General features: G+C 54.3%; 1 protein-coding gene across 1 annotated transcript in view; it reads left to right on the top strand.

The window, feature by feature from the left end:
- Window positions 1-13,602, top strand: part of DDHD1 (DDHD domain containing 1) — a 59,564-nt gene extending 45,962 nt beyond the window's left edge. The window contains exons 11-13 of the mRNA XM_089668191.1: window positions 614-857; window positions 1,846-2,037; window positions 13,068-13,602. Of these exons, the coding sequence (XP_089524317.1) occupies window positions 614-857; window positions 1,846-2,037; window positions 13,068-13,255 (624 nt within the window). The 3' untranslated portion in view covers window positions 13,256-13,602. The remainder of the gene's footprint in view (window positions 1-613; window positions 858-1,845; window positions 2,038-13,067) is intronic.
- Window positions 13,603-14,853: the final 1,251 nt, after the last annotated feature.

The following is a 14,853-nucleotide window of genomic DNA, read 5'->3' as shown; positions in this document are numbered from 1 at the left end:
CTGCGGTGCATGACTGTTTTTTCTTGGTCTTGGGCATCAGATTGATGCTCCGTAACCTCCCTCTGGTTTCTTGACAGGTGTCCCTATCGGGAAGGGGATTCTGCCTCTTCTGGTGCCAGTTTCAGGTGCTCCTCATTCAGGTGGCTTTTGGGCTTCAAGCAGTCACTAGTTCTGATTTGTTGGGTATTTTATTCTGTTGCAGATTGAGCTGCTTTTGGACATCCCCACAGTATATGACTCCTCTGTGCCTTTCAATCGACAGAAAGGAAAGTGGAATTTTGTAATCCCCTTAAAATCCCTTCGATTCCATTGAGGGCCACAAGTCCCACCATTCAAACCTGACTTGCTGGGAGGAGGAACAGTTATGAGCTAGCCTAGACTTTTTGTTTGCCAGTGTCCAAATCCTCCCATAGGTGGCAGTATAACCCAAAAGTACAGTATATTACTTCCTGTGTCTCTCAATGGACTCCAGGAAAAGGATTTTATGGTAAGTACAAAATTCCTATTATTGGACGCATCATCATAGAGTGTTTATAGAGCGACTAATGTGGCATCAATTTGTAGGTATGGATAATCGGTCTGAACTCCTCCTGACCTCTGTGGTTCTCCCCAGGCCTACAGATTGGAACCATTAATACTGAAGCACTACAACAACATCTCACCAGTCCAGATCCACTCCTCCAACACCACCAACCCCGTCCCTTACAAACAGATGAGACCGGTTCTCATCAACCCATCCAAAGATACTACCTCAGTGTCCGACACCGAAAGCATACCGAGTCCCAGCACATCGCCGGTTCTGCCTCGACGGCACTACGGAGAGTCCATAACTAACATCGGCAAAGCCAGTATATTAGGTGAGTGTTTGCGATGACTCCCAGGATGCATTGTGTGGGGATTGGTGCTCTATTATCAGATAAGAGTATTAGCGGGAAAAGTCCGTGTCAACCCAACGCCAGCAAAACGTTTTGTGGTCCCTCCATACACGGGATTCTTCTGCCAGGGTCCGTCCGTACACAAGATTCCCTCCCCAGGGTCCGTCCGTACACGGGATTCCCTCCCCAGGGTCCGTCCGTACATGGGATTCCCTCCCCAGGGTCCCCTCCGTACACGGGATTCCCTCCCCCAGGGTCCCCTCCGTACACGGGATTCCCTCCCCCAGGGTCCCCTCCGTACACGGGATTCCCTCCCCCAGGGTCCCCTCCGTACACGGGATTCCCTCCCCCAGGGTCCCCTCCGTACACGGGATTCCCTCCCCCAGGGTCCCCTCCGTACACGGGATTCCCTCCCCCAGGGTCCCCTCCGTACACGGGATTCCCTCCCCCAGGGTCCCCTCCTTACACGGGATTCCCTCCGCCAGGGTCCCCTCCGTACACGGGATTCCCTCCTACTTACACAAAAGGGTACCGCCTTGCATGAGGGCGTGTCTCCCCCCACCACTACCACCAGCATTCCCCCCCTCCCCAGAGGGCTGCATAAAATCTTGCAGTGAGTTGGATTTGGCCCTTGGGAAGCCGTTTTGGAGCCCCTGCTGTAAAGAATATGCAAACCTTAGAAAAAAAAAAAAAATAATGTTGCCTTTTTTTCGTTTAGTTCTCCTTCAGTTTGCATTGGAGCTCACATGGCAGGCTGGCAACTCTGCGACTAAATGAAAATCAGTGGCTTAGTGTTGTCGGCCTGTCATGGGAAGTGCTGTTACCGGCAGAATCGCCCGCGTGACGGCAAACATCCTGGAAGGCAGATTCAGGGGATTGCATAGACCGTGAATGAGACATCCTGCATAATCTTTTCCTGCCACTAGATGGCGGTCCGTGCCTGTGTGTCATTGCGTGTCTCTTCCTGCAGGGGCCGCCAGCATCGGGAAGGGTCTGGGGGGAATGCTCTTCTCAAGATTTGCACGTTCTAGTGCAGCCAACTATGAAGTAAAAGAAACTGCCGAAGGGGAGGACAAAAAACCATTACAAAGCCAGAGCACCACCACGACGGCGACGACCCAGACGCTTCCGCACAGCGTCTCCGGATCTCTGGACTCCGCAGGTTGGTTTTAGTGTCATCCACTGTAGATGGTGCAGGGAGAACGCCCCCTCCCTTCTCTCCCCCATGGGGGCCGGGGGGGCAACAAGACGAAACTGGGTGTACGCTTATAGAGCTGAGGACCTTCTCCCCACCCCACCTGGCTTACCGGCCAATGAGTAAACAATGTCCCGCCTCCCTGACCGGCCAATGAGTAAACACTGTCCCGCCTCCCTGACCGGCCAATGAGTAAACGCTGCCCCGCCTCCCTGACCGGCCAAGGAGTAAACGCTGCCCCGCCTCCCTGACCGGCCAAGGAGTAAACGCTGCCCCGCCTCCCTGACCGGCCAAGGAGTAAACGCTGCCCCGCCTCCCTGACCAGCCAAGGAGTAAACGCTGCCCCGCCTCCCTGACCGGCCAAGGAGTAAACGCTGCCCCGCCTCCCTGACCGGCCAAGGAGTAAACGCTGCCCCGCCTCCCTGACCGGCCAAGGAGTAAACGCTGCCCCGCCTCCCTGACCGGCCAAGGAGTAAACGCTGCCCCGCCTCCCTGACCGGCCAAGGAGTAAACGCTGCCCCGCCTCCCTGACCGGCCAAGGAGTAAACGCTGCCCCGCCTCCCTGACCGGCCAAGGAGTAAACGCTGCCCCGCCTCCCTGACCGGCCAAGGAGTAAACGCTGCCCCGCCTCCCTGACCGGCCAAGGAGTAAACGCTGCCCCGCCTTTCTGACCGGCCAAGGAGTAAACGCTGCCCCGCCTCCCTGACCGGCCAAGGAGTAAACGCTGCCCCGCCTCCCTGACCGGCCAAGGAGTAAACGCTGCCCCGCCTCCCTGACCGGCCAAGGAGTAAACGCTGCCCCGCCTCCCTGACCGGCCAAGGAGTAAACGCTGCCCCGCCTCCCTGACCGGCCAAGGAGTAAACGCTGCCCCGCCTCCCTGACCGGCCAAGGAGTAAACGCTGCCCCGCCTCCCTGACCGGCCAAGGAGTAAACGCTGCCCCGCCTCCCTGACCGGCCAAGGAGTAAACGCTGCCCCGCCTCCCTGACCGGCCAAGGAGTAAACGCTGCCCCGCCTCCCTGACCGGCCAAGGAGTAAACGCTGCCCCGCCTCCCTGACCGCCCAGTGAGTAAACGCTGCCCCGCCTCCCTGACCGCCCAGTGAGTAAACGCTGCCCCGCCTCCCTGACCGCCCAGTGAGTAAACGCTGCCCCGCCTCCCTGACCGCCCAGTGAGTAAACGCTGCCCCGCCTCCCTGACCGCCCAGTGAGTAAACGCTGCCCCGCCTCCCTGACCGCCCAGTGAGTAAACGCTGCCCCGCCTCCCTGACCGCCCAGTGAGTAAACGCTGCCCCGCCTCCCTGACCGCCCAGTGAGTAAACGCTGCCCCGCCTCCCTGACCGCCCAGTGAGTATACGCTGCCCCGCTTTCCTGACCGGCCAATGAGTATACACCACCCCCCTGCCCCTCCCCCTGTCCCCGCGCCTGACTGGAAAAAGCGTATACACTGCCACTGTGGGGGGCGGAGTTCATACTTATATTTGGTATTGTATGCTCCTGGCAGCTGAATGGAGCGGTGGGAGAGCGAAGGGACCATGTGCTGGTATTGGGGACACCAGTAAAGTAATCCTGCCTGTCCTGGACAAGTAAAGTTCAGGGGTACACATTAGGATGAGCTACATATCCGTTACCCCTTCTACCGCCATCGCCATCAGGCTTGCAGTGGTGTCAGTGGGAGGGGCTACACACACTTCTGGAAGAAGCTAATGGAGTGAGATTTGTTCTCTATTAGCTTCAATGGAAGGCGGGTGACACCTTAGCGGCTCAAAAGACCCTGGAATGTCTTATTAAAGAGAACCTGTCTTTAAAAAATAAAATGTATTTTTCGTCCCGTGAGATAAAATAGTGAAAGTTTAACCATTAAAGCCAAAAGACGGCTACGGGGCGGTCATGCAGTTTTGGGAGGACCTCTGTGCACGTCTGTTTTCTCGCGTTTTTGCCATGGTTAGCGGTTTTTGGCCAAAACTTTCCTCTCCTGAAGGAGACTATTCTGCATTCAGAAGAAGAAGGTTTGATCTATCTCTGCACTGATGGAACAGTATGGGGCCCTGATGGGGCTCTTTAAGTCTGTGACACCTATAGGGCACTGAACATAGGTGGTGTTTTGCGGGCGCACACAGATTTAAAGTTAACAAAATGAAATGTATTTTTTGCTGAAAATGTCGCAATGTTGCACAAATCTCATGTGACATGAAAGAAAAAAAAATTGGAACTGCCACTATTTTATTCTCTAGGGTGCCTGCTTTCAGAAAATATGTAATGTTGGGGGGTAAGGGTGGGGGGGGGGGGTTGTAATATTCAGGCCTAAAAATTAAAAAAAATTGAAAATGTGTGCAAAGAAAAAAAGCAAAAAATGGCTCTGGTAGGAAAGTGTTAAATGTTTCCTGTGCTGCCCATGTCTCTGTCGTGTTGTATGAATGTCATTTGGCTCTCATAGAAGCTCATAAAACCTCCTGGCAGTTCTGCAGCCTGCACTGATGAGCCTGCGTCTGATGATCCTGCACTGATGAGCCTGCGTCTGATGAGCCTGCGTCTGATGAGCCTGCGTCTGATGAGCCTGCGTCTGATGAGCCTGCCCTGATGAGCCTGCGTCTGATGAGCCTGCGTCTGATGAGCCTGCCCTGAAGAGCCTGCGTCTGATGAGCCTGCGTCTGATGAGCCTGCGTCTGATGAGCCTGCGTCTGATGAGCCTGCGTCTGATGAGCCTGCGTCTGATGAGCCTGCGTCTGATGAGCCTGCGTCTGATGAGCCTGCGACTGATGAGCCTGCGACTGATGAGCCTGCGTCTGATGAGCCTGCGTCTGATGAGCCTGCGACTGATGAGCCTGCGACTGATGAGCCTGCGTCTGATGAGCCTGCCCTGATGAGCCTGCGTCTGATGAGCCTGCCCTGATGAGCCTGCGTCTGATGAGCCTGCCCTGATGAGCCTGCGTCTGATGAGCCTGCCCTGATGAGCCTGCGTCTGATGAGCCTGCCCTGATGAGCCTGCGTCTGATGAGCCTGCGTCTGATGAGCCTGCGTCTGCTGAGCCTGCGTCTGCTGAGCCTGCGTCTGATGAGCCTGCGTCTGATGAGCCTGCGTCCAATGAGCCTGCCCCTGATGATGAACCTGCACTGATGAGCCTGCGTCTGATAACATCTGTATGTAACGTATCGGTGGTTGTTCTGGGCCGGTCCCAGTAGCCGAGGAAATGATCTCAGTGTTTGGACTCGGCCCAGTATTGTCTCTTCGTTAAGATTCTCATCAGATGTGCAAGTCACCGTTCAGAGCGTTGTGCGCGGTCATCCTCGCTGGGAAAGTCGTCCTACAGACGAAGGGTCTTCCTCCAATGACCGAGCGTGGAATCAAAGCTTCAGACATTAATTTTAGGCGATCTTAAAGAGCAACTCCAGCAACAAATACTTTTATTGGAATTTATTGGGTTTGTCTGCATCCTCCGTCCCCTCAGCTGAGTTCTTCTCCAGAGTCATGCTGGACTTCTTCCGCTCCCGCAGATCCAGTTGTCATTTGCCGACAGCCTTTGCTTCTGATTCAGAGTCGCTCCAGGCGTTGGCTGATGAATTTACCGCCCAAAGAGCCGCAGTCTACTGCTATTACATCCAAATTAAAGGAGAGATTTTCAGCTTTTTTGGTTGCCGTGAACCTCATTCTTTGACTAGAGGTTCATCCTGATGCCTCTAGCTGTGTGGTCTCCATCCCTGGATCATTCTCTTCTAAGGCCACAAAGACTTTCCCTTTGCACTCGCTTTTTCATCGATTTCTCTGACGTTGTTGCCATTCCCCTGTGACACCATGGGATCTGATTCTCTCTGGCCTTCAGAAATGCTCTTTGACCCATTCAAAACTTTCCTCCTGCTCTTACCTGCAGGTGGTATTTCTTGTAGCCATCACCTCTGCGGGCAAGAGTCGGATCCGGTGACCTTGTCCTGCAAGAAACCATTTCTAGTTTTGTGTAGGGACAAGGTGCACTGCTCTTTTCAGAAGTACTGAATGGGCCATGAGATAGTTTTCTGGCTTCCATCATTGGGAGGCTCAGACAGACCATCATTATAAGCTCATGGTCTCAAGGATCTGGTTCCAACCTCTCCTGTCAAGGCTCACTTTGCTAGATCTGTGAGTTCTTGTGCTTTTTTAGCATCAAGAAATGGTGTCCCAGATCTCCAAGGCCTCTTTGACTAGAGGTTCATCCTGATGCCTCTAGCTGTGTGGTCTCCATCCCTGGATCATTCTCTTCTGAGGCCACAAAGACTTTCCCTTTGCACTTACTTTTCCAACAATTTCTCCTATGACAGGGGTTCCAAACTGCGACTTGGAGGCCAGATGTGGCCCTTTGTTTCTTTTAATCTGGCCCTTGGGGCATGATTCTCCCCACTGTCAGGAACCGTGCGGCATAGTTCCTGCCAATGACACCAACAATGGGGCACTAGCCATCTCAGACACCAATAATGAGGCGCTATGGCCTCCCACTGGCGCCAACGAAGGGGGCGCTATGGCCTCCCACTGGCGCCAACGAAGGGGGCGCTATGGCCTCCCACTGGCGCCAACGAAGGGGGCGCTATGGCCTCCCACTGCCGCCAGGACACTTTCTTTTCCCACTGACTACTGTCCTTCAAAGTTTAGGGAGGTCCGGACTCTGTCCCTTTGTTTGGAGACCCCTGCTGTATGCAGAGTAAGTTATGTGCACCCCCCCCAAGTGCTTATTATTACCTTTGTACTGTATCTGGTGAGGATTTTGTACAGGAGTGGGTCATTCCCACTGTGGATCTAGCCATGTCCTGCTACTCCAGTAGAGGACATGCCTGTCTTCAAGGACCCAGCCGTAAAAGGGTAGGAAAGTCCTTTCCAGAGTACTATTCTTCCTGGCGGGTCCCGCCCTTCATCCAATCCAGCTGTGACTTTAATACCTGACCATGTTGAGATCAAACTACTGCTGCAGTTGATCTCTTGCTTTATGACCATGGGGAGCAGATGGATATAGAGTTAAACCTTCAGCTGGAAACCCTCGTCTCATTTCCTGTATGTTCCTCATGTTGGTACATGTGGACTGCAGAAGCTCTTGTAGGAAAAAAGTTCTTGCATGCCTGATCCTCGAGGTACAATGTCTCCTTGGACTATCTCTTGATAATATCAGGGGTGCTACTGGAGGCAAGAGCACCCACCATCCTCAGTAGAAGAAGCCTAAGGAGGAGACTGCAATGTCTATCTTGCTTTGACTGTTAGACATGTCTTTCATTTCTTCACTCCCTTGACCTTGATCTTGGGACCCCCCAAGCTTGGCTCCCAGTCCACCCTACATGATCTTGCACCCCAAGTCTGCTGAGTCCCCATAAATGCCTCCCAACAAATGGAGGTGCGCCCTCACTTTCCTCATTTTAGGCTTTCACACGTTTCCGCAACTCAGATACTTGTGTGCAAGAAGTGGTGTTCCAGGCTTTTGTCACCCCCAGAAAGAACAGTCAATATGACTCTTTAGAACAATGTGTCTTTGACCATCTAGACATTACAGAATTTTAGATAGATTCTGAGTCTTCAGAAATTGTCACTGGAATATAACTCCTGTTTTGGAGTTTCTGGGTCTCGTCCTGGACACAGCTTAGGCCAGAGTGTTCCTTCCACAGGAGTAACTTCAGGCTCACAGGTCTTGGATCTGAAGTCACGTGACTTTTTGCTTTTACGTGAGAGTCTTGGGCCTTATGGTAATCTTCTTTAAGAAGGACCTGTCAGAGAGGTTCTGGAACATTTCTGGATGTAGGGGGCAATTGCAGGTGAACCTGGAGACCATGAGGTCCACATCCAATCTGGATAGGTTTTTCTCCTGGTACAGGGATCATCCAGAGGAAGCATTTGATTGCTCTGGTGGCGCTGTGAGATCCATACATCCTGATCTATGCCGTTCCTTCATTGAAACATCTTCTTCGTCTATCTCAGGGAGTTGGAAAATAAATGTAGGACATTCCTGTTACCCTTGTTGCCCTGGGCAGGTCCTGGTGGATGTTGTACGCTGACCTGGTTAAACTCTACTGAACTCTTCATGGACACGTCCAGATTTTCAGGATCTTCTATCCCAAGGGCTGATTTGCCATCCTGCTTCATGGATGCTAGATTCAATGGTCTTGACTTTTGAAGCCCAGGTTCTAAGGGACATGGTCACCTTGCAGTTTGTGATTTTCTTCTATGCTAATGGCTAGGAAGTCTCCTTTCTGCAAGGACTCTCATCTGAGATTGAAGGCATACTTCACTTGTGGTGAGTCAGGCTACTGCCCTTTCTATTCTCTTTCGAAAACTGCGGACCTCTTACCAGGATTGAGCTTTTGTACTGAGGTCTCCCATGAAGCACTCCACTGCCATTCCCCTGTGACACCATGGGATCTGATTCTCTCTGGCCTTCAGAAATGCTCTTTTGACCCATTCAAAACTTGGCTCCTTCTACTCTCACCTACAGGTGGTAATTCTTGTAGATATCACCTCTGCGGGCAAGAATCAGAGCCGGTGACCTTGTCCTGCAAGAAACCATTTCTAGTTTTGCGTAGGGACAAGGTGCACTGCTCTTCTCAGAAGTACTGAATGGGCCATGAAAGAGTTTTCTGGCTTCCATCATTGGGAGGCTCAGACAGACCATCATTGTAGGCTCAAGGATCTGGTTCCAGCCTCTCCTGGAAAGGCTCACTCTACTAGATCTGTGAGTTCTTGTGCTTTTTTAGCATCAAGCAATTGTCCCAGATCTCCCAGGCTGCCCTTTGAGATGCAGGTAGCCCCCAGGACTGTTTTTTTTTTTTTTTTTTTTTTTGTTTTTTTCTTCTTGAGTCTGTTGGTATTAGTTTGCTGTTTCCCACCAATTATTTGGACCAATCCTTAGTTGTGATAGCCGCAGTTTTTTTCAGGCTAGGAACGTTTTCAGTCATTACAGAAATTGAGTTGACCAGAATTTGTGTCTTTGTCACTTCCAGTGCACTGAAATAATGTCATCGGTTTTCCTAGTTCTCTTTTATGAGCTACAAAAGAACACCTACCTACGTGTTAGAGCAGCCATTCTCATCCAAGGTTCCTGCAGAGATTGATAGGGGTTCCTTGAGCTGGTTGTGATTGACCAGCCGATGGTGCCCGCAAGGTTCCAGGACCAACACCACTTGGCGAAAGAGAGACAACCAACGGTCTTTTTAGCTGTCTGTGGCGTTTACCACCACTATAATGGGGCATTTTTATTATTGGCAACCAGCATAACGGGCATTCTAGCCATTGAATTGATTTTTGGTAAGGATTCCCCAAGACCTGAAAATTATTTTAGGGGTTCCTCTGAATAAAAAAAGGCTGAGAGAGGCTGTATTAGAGGGAGGAAATGGATTTTAGTCCAAATTAGAGGGTGGACTAGGGTGACAACACTGGTCTTCTATGCCAGGGGTCTCCAAGCTTTCTAAACAAAGGGCCAGTTTACTGTGCTTCATACTTTAGGGGGCCTGGACTGTGGCCAATGGGAGGACCAAATGTCCTGGTAGCAGTGGGAGTATACATCTCATCTTTGGTATTAGGGGAATTATTTGTGCCCCTTTGTGGGTGTCGGTGGGAGGAATCCTGCCCCCCCCCCCTTTGTGGGTGTCGGTGGGAGGAATGGTGCCCCCCCCTTGTGGGTGTCGGTGGGAGGAATGGTGCCCCCCCTTTGTGGGTGTCGGTGGGAGGAATGGTGCCCCCCCCCTTTGTGGGTGTCGGTGGGAGGAATGGTGCCCCCCCCTTTGTGGGTGTCGGTGGGAGGAATGGTGCCCCCCCTTTGTGGGTGTCGGTGGGAGGAATGGTGCCCCCCCCTTTGTGGGTGTCGGTGGGAGGAATGGTGCCCCCCCCTTTGTGGGTGTCGGTGGGAGGAATGGTGCCCCCCCCTTTGTGGGTGTCGGTGGGAGGAATGGTGCCCCCCCTTTGTGGGTGTCGGTGGGAGGAATGGTGCCCCCCCCTTTGTGGGTGTCGGTGGGAGGAATGGTGCCCCCCCCCCTTTGTGAGTGTCGGTGGGAGGAATGGTGCCCCCCTTTGTGAGTGTCGGTGGGAGGAATGGTGCCCCCCTTTGTGAGTGTCGGTGGGAGGAATGGTTCCCCCCTTTGTGAGTGTCGGTGGGAGGAATGGTGCCCCCCCCCCCCTTTGTGGGTGTCGGTGGGAGGAATGGTGCCCCCCCCCCTTTGTGGGTGTCGGTGGGAGGAATGGTGCCCCCCCCTTTGTGGGTGTCGGTGGGAGGAATGGTGCCCCCCTTTGTGAGTGTCGGTGGGAGGAATGGTGCTTCCCCCCTTTGTGGGTGTCGGTGGGAGGAATGGTGCTTCCCGCCTTTGTGGGTGTCGGTGGGAGGAATGGTGCTTCCCGCCTTTGTGGGTGTCGGTGGGAGGAATGGTGCTTCCCGCCTTTGTGGGTGTCGGTGGGAGGAATGGTGCTTCCCCCCTTTGTGGGTGTCGGTGGGAGGAATGGTGCTTCCCCCCTTTGTGGGTGTCGGTGGGAGGAATGGTGCTTCCCCCCTTTGTGGGTGTCGGTGGGAGGAATGGTGCTTCCCCCCTTTGTGGGTGTCGGTGGGAGGAATGGTGCTTCCCCCCTTTGTGGGTGTCGGTGGGAGGAATGGTGCTTCCCCCCTTTGTGGGTGTCGGTGGGAGGAATGGTGCTTCCCCCCTTTGTGGGTGTCGGTGGGAGGAATGGTGCTTCCCCCCTTTGTGGGTGTCGGTGGGAGGAATGGTGCCCCCCTTTGTGGGTGTCGGTGGGAGGAATGGTGACCCCCTTTGTGGGTGTCGGTGGGAGGAATGGTGACCCCCTTTGTGGGTGTCGGTGGGAGGAATGGTGACCCCCTTTGTGGGTGTCGGTGGGAGGAATGGTGCCCCCTTTGTGAGTGTCGGTGGGAGGAATGGTGCCCCCTTTGTGAGTGTCGGTGGGAGGAATGGTGCCCCCCTTTGTGAGTGTCGGTGGGAGGAATGGTGCCCCCCCCCCCCTTTGTGGGTGTCGGTGGGAGGAATGGTGACCCCCTTTGTGGGTGTCGGTGGGAGGAATGGTGACCCCCTTTGTGGGTGTCGGTGGGAGGAATGGTGCCCCCTTTGTGAGTGTCGGTGGGAGGAATGGTGCCCCCCCCCCTTTGTGGGTGTCGGTGGGAGGAATGGTGCCCCCCCCCTTTGTGGGTGTCGGTGGGAGGAATGGTGCCCCCCTTTGTGGGTGTCGGTGGGAGGAATGGTGCCCCCCTTTGTGGGTGTCGGTGGGAGGAATGGTGCCCCCCTTTGTGGGTGTCGGTGGGAGGAATGGTGCCCCCCTTTGTGAGTGTCGGTGGGAGGAATGGTGCTTCCCCCCTTTGTGGGTGTCGGTGGGAGGAATGGTGCTTCCCCCCTTTGTGGGTGTCGGTGGGAGGAATGGTGCTTCCCCCCTTTGTGGGTGTCGGTGGGAGGAATGGTGCTTCCCCCCTTTGTGGGTGTCGGTGGGAGGAATGGTGCTTCCCCCCTTTGTGGGTGTCGGTGGGAGGAATGGTGCTTCCCCCCTTTGTGGGTGTCGGTGGGAGGAATGGTGCTTCCCCCCTTTGTGGGTGTCGGTGGGAGGAATGGTGCTTCCCCCCTTTGTGGGTGTCGGTGGGAGGAATGGTGCTTCCCCCCTTTGTGGGTGTCGGTGGGAGGAATGGTGCTTCCCCCCTTTGTGGGTGTCGGTGGGAGGAATGGGGCTTCCCCCCTTTGTGGGTGTCGGTGGGAGGAATGGTGCTTCCCCCCTTTGTGGGTGTCGGTGGGAGGAATGGTGCTTCCCCCCTTTGTGGGTGTCGGTGGGAGGAATGGTGCTTCCCCCCTTTGTGGGTGTCGGTGGGAGGAATGGTGCCCCCCTTTGTGGGTGTCGGTGGGAGGAATGGTGCCCCCCTTTGTGGGTGTCGGTGGGAGGAATGGTGACCCCCTTTGTGGGTGTCGGTGGGAGGAATGGTGACCCCCTTTGTGGGTGTCGGTGGGAGGAATGGTGCCCCCTTTGTGAGTGTCGGTGGGAGGAATGGTGCCCCCCTTGTGAGTGTCGGTGGGAGGAATGGTGCCCCCCTTTGTGAGTGTCGGTGGGAGGAATGGTGCCCCCCCCCCCCTTTGTGGGTGTCGGTGGGAGGAATGGTGACCCCCTTTGTGGGTGTCGGTGGGAGGAATGGTGACCCCCTTTGTGGGTGTCGGTGGGAGGAATGGTGCCCCCTTTGTGAGTGTCGGTGGGAGGAATGGTGCCCCCTTTGTGAGTGTCGGTGGGAGGAATGGTGCCCCCCTTTGTGAGTGTCGGTGGGAGGAATGGTGCCCCCCTTTGTGGGTGTCGGTGGGAGGAATGGTGCCCCCCCCCCCTTTGTGGGTGTCGGTGGGAGGAATGGTGCCCCCCCCCCTTTGTGGGTGTCGGTGGGAGGAATGGTGCCCCCCTTTGTGGGTGTCGGTGGGAGGAATGGTGCCCCCCTTTGTGGGTGTCGGTGGGAGGAATGGTGCCCCCCTTTGTGAGTGTCGGTGGGAGGAATGGTGCTTCCCCCCTTTGTGGGTGTCGGTGGGAGGAATGGTGCTTCCCCCCTTTGTGGGTGTCGGTGGGAGGAATGGTGCTTCCCCCCTTTGTGGGTGTCGGTGGGAGGAATGGTGCCCCCCTTTGTGGGTGTCGGTGGGAGGAATGGTGACCCCCTTTGTGGGTGTCGGTGGGAGGAATGGTGCCCCCCTTTGTGGGTGTCGGTGGGAGGAATGGTGACCCCCTTTGTGGGTGTCGGTGGGAGGAATGGTGACCCCCTTCGTGGGTGTCGGTGGGAGGAACGGTGCCCAAAGGGCCACAGCTTAGAGACCACTGCTCTGTACATACAGTACAGTGAGTGAGTGTTGTCACCCTAGGACAGGAAGTGTAGTACTGGTGGGAATCACTGGGTGGGAAGGGTGGGTGGTAAGCTGCAATATAATCTATTTTTGGTTTTGGGGTTAGACCCTCTAAATGACCTAAACTCCTCTGTCCCCCCCTCCCCGCCTGTCCTTAGCGGTATGAAGAGCGATATTGTAATCCTGTTACTTTTCATTCTTTCAGCGGTGGAGTTGGAGAACCGGATCGATTTTGAGCTGCGAGAGGGATTGGTGGAGAGCAGATACTGGTCGGCCATGACGTCGCACACCGCGTACTGGTCCTCCATGGACGTTGCACTTTTCCTTCTGACATTCTTGTACAAAGAAGCCCAGTTGGAGGAAGAAGACAAGCTGGGGGTAGAGGAGGTGTAGAGGTGTCACTGAGCGCCGGAGCTGCTGAGAGAACGGAGCCCGTTGGGGAACATGGCCGTGATTCGTGCGTGTGTGGATGTTGTTCCGTTTTCGCAGCGCGCCGTTGATGACCAGCCGATTCCGTGTGTCGCTCCGCCTTCTCATCCTCCATCTTATTCCAGCAGTAGATCCTTAAAGGGCAACACCCCCATCCTGACATATGCAACACGCCGAGGCGGGACCATGAAAAGGAGCGGCGTTGTACGCAGGCGCGGTGGGCGCCGGTCACGCGTCACGTTTTGTTGGTGTGAAAAGTGGAGCCGTCCTCTGCGAGGAGCAAAAATATAAAAGGTTTCCACAAGTTTTAATGTGCAGCTGAGATTAGTTATTTGTTCTTTATGTAACGTCTGTATGGCGCTGGTAAGATGGCGGCGAATCCGCGACAATTGAAGAATATTTATCAGCTTCCTGCAGCAAGGGGGGGGGTCCGGGGTCCCTAAAGCTGAACTGCAGGCAGATTGAGATCCAGAGATCAAATACCTATGAAGGAGCATTGGATTTCTGTCCATCCAGTTCTGAAATCTATACTGCTCTGTTACTTAGCACTTCCTCTATTGTAGAAGAAATATATTGGTGTCCTTCCTCCACCGCCGGCCAGTAGAAAGGTCATCTTTCTGCTCTCTCTTCCAATCAGCATCTCCCTTGACTGCCTTTCCTTTTCTCAGTCTGAGTGCTGCTGTACAGGGCCTACAAGACTCTCCGATCTCTGTTCACTCTGCATTGCGAAGTCATTCGTTGGAGGAGGGGAGTCCCAGTCTTTTCAGAGAGGACACATCCGATCCCACTGGCTTTGATACCATAAAATACGCACAAAAAGAAAATGGAACCCAAAGCAAAACTGCTGTAAAAATATATTTTTTAAAAAGATAAAGTAGATTTTCCTGCAGTGCTCTCCTTTAATCTGGAGCTGTCCCCTGCAGTATCTGTTCCTGCCAGTAGATGTCCTCAGTCTTATGGGTTTACTGACATCCATCATTATTCAGCTCACTTCCTGAGAACCCAGGCTGTCATTGGCCCGCCCCCCCAGCCTGTAATTGGACAGTGAGAAGCACTACAGTGGTGAGCTCAGCTGTCACTCTGCTTTCTCCTCCTATCAGCATGCTCCATGGCAGTACTTTACTATTATACAGGATGTGTAGCACCAACAGTTTGCCCAGCACTTTACAGACTAAAGGGGGGCAGTACATAAATTGGTAGATCTTCTCCCTCCCCCAGTCTGAGCTGTGCTGTACAGGGACTGCATGGAGCTGATACCGGGTCACATTCAGGTACTTAGACTGTTTGCAATGACAAGTCACAGAGCATTGATGTCAATGGCGCCCCTTCCAATCGGTGCGACTTACAATCCGTGCCTGCACTGCTGTGATCCGGACGAAGCTGCACTCTGAATCATGTGACTTTGGAGCCGCTCTAGTGGGGGTGGAGCCTTCATGTCGTATTTGTGTCTCTTCTATCTGCCTGGAGCTCAGCTTTGAGGCTGGAAAGTTGGCTACAAGGACTGAGGCTTTGCCCTCTGGAGGGTGGGGTGACCCCCTGTGCCCCAATATACACACATGGGG

This window comes from Staurois parvus, unplaced genomic scaffold (assembly GCF_062004578.1).
Source record: "Staurois parvus isolate SC_StPar_1 unplaced genomic scaffold, SC_StPar_1.0 ptg003935l, whole genome shotgun sequence".
Classification (NCBI taxonomy): Eukaryota; Metazoa; Chordata; class Amphibia; order Anura; family Ranidae; genus Staurois; species Staurois parvus.
Note: the sequence above shows the minus strand (reverse complement) of the source record. Positions and strands in the feature narration are given on the sequence as shown.